Below are 1,266 nucleotides of genomic sequence, written 5' to 3' on the forward strand. Positions count from 1 at the left end.
GCATCATCTTTCAAGATTTGAAATAGCTCAAGTGGAATTCCATCAGCTCCACTAGCTTTGTTCACTTTTGGAGTGGCGATTATTACTGGAATTAAGAAAACGACCTTCAAAATATCTGTCTTGGTTGGGTAATTTAAGGAGCACAGATACTATTTAAATCCGGTCATGCTGCTTTATAGATATCCTTAATCAATGGAAAGCCTTGCAAGGAACATCCAGTTTTATGGGAGGTGGAAGCATCGCTTCCTGGACTCTAATGAAGAGTTGTGATGCGGCATCATGCAACGCGGAAGAGTCTGTGCAGGATCACCGCCTTCTGTCAGGGTATATAAGACAGCACGACGAAGGAGAAACCTGAGACACTCACTTCTTTGCAACAGACAACAACCTGCTCCTGAAACCTCACCATGTCTTGCCACAACTACTGCTCCGGAAACTACACCTTGGGGTCTCTCAGGAGTCCCTGTCACATTCCCATCGCCTCCTCCGTCGGCCTCTACACTCCGAGTGTGAGCATCGGAGATGGTCTCTGCTTGCCCAGCAGCTGTCAGGACCGAACCTGGATCCTGAGCAATGGCCAGGAGACCTGCAGTGAACCTACCAGCTGCCAACCAGCCAACTGCGAGCCCAGCAGCTGTGAAACTTCCAGCTACCCTTCTTCTGGTTGCTATGTGCCAAGACCCGGCCAAGGAACCAGTTTTCTTCCCGCTTCTTCTTACCTCTCTGGATCCTGCCTCTCAGTGTCTTATAGACCGCTGGCCTATGTGTCCAGCAGCTCGCGCCCCTTGAGCCTTCTCCCTTGTGGATATCGCCCCTCGGGTTCTTTGCCCTGTGGTCTTCAACCCATCAGCATTGTGTCCAGCAGCCTCAGACCTCTACGCCCTGTCTTCAGTGGATGCCAAACTCTGCCTCATGTGTTCAGTCCTTACCGTCCATCTTACTCTGCCTGCGGAGGCCTGTAGCTTCTTTATTCCGGGCAATGATCACGCTGAAGATCCGAGAAGACAATTGCAACTCCGTGCTCTTCTGCTCCTTTCCTAGTAGTGGCTGCCTGATCCAATGAAAGCTGTTCCTGTGCTTTTCCTGTGCCTGATCCAATGAAAGCTGTTCCTTTCCCATTTTCATCTTTTTTTCATCTCTCCTTAGCATAAAATTATGGTTTGCAGTGCTCTTCAACGTTGATTGGGTGTGGGAAGAATTTATTCGCTTTGGATTATAATAAATGCGTGTAAGTTAGAACTAAGAACCTGTTGCTTCAGTTTGTCT

At 48.8% G+C, this 1,266-nt stretch overlaps 1 protein-coding gene across 1 annotated transcript; it reads left to right on the forward strand.

The window, feature by feature from the left end:
- Positions 1-407: 407 nt before the first annotated feature.
- On the forward strand, positions 408-962 carry LOC128056741 (keratin-associated protein 26-1). Its single transcript, XM_052649552.1, has one exon. It carries the CDS (start codon positions 408-410, stop codon positions 960-962), a length of 555 nt encoding a protein of 184 aa, XP_052505512.1.
- Positions 963-1,266: the final 304 nt, after the last annotated feature.

This window comes from Budorcas taxicolor, chromosome 1 (assembly GCF_023091745.1).
Source record: "Budorcas taxicolor isolate Tak-1 chromosome 1, Takin1.1, whole genome shotgun sequence".
NCBI lineage: Eukaryota > Metazoa > Chordata > Mammalia > Artiodactyla > Bovidae > Budorcas > Budorcas taxicolor.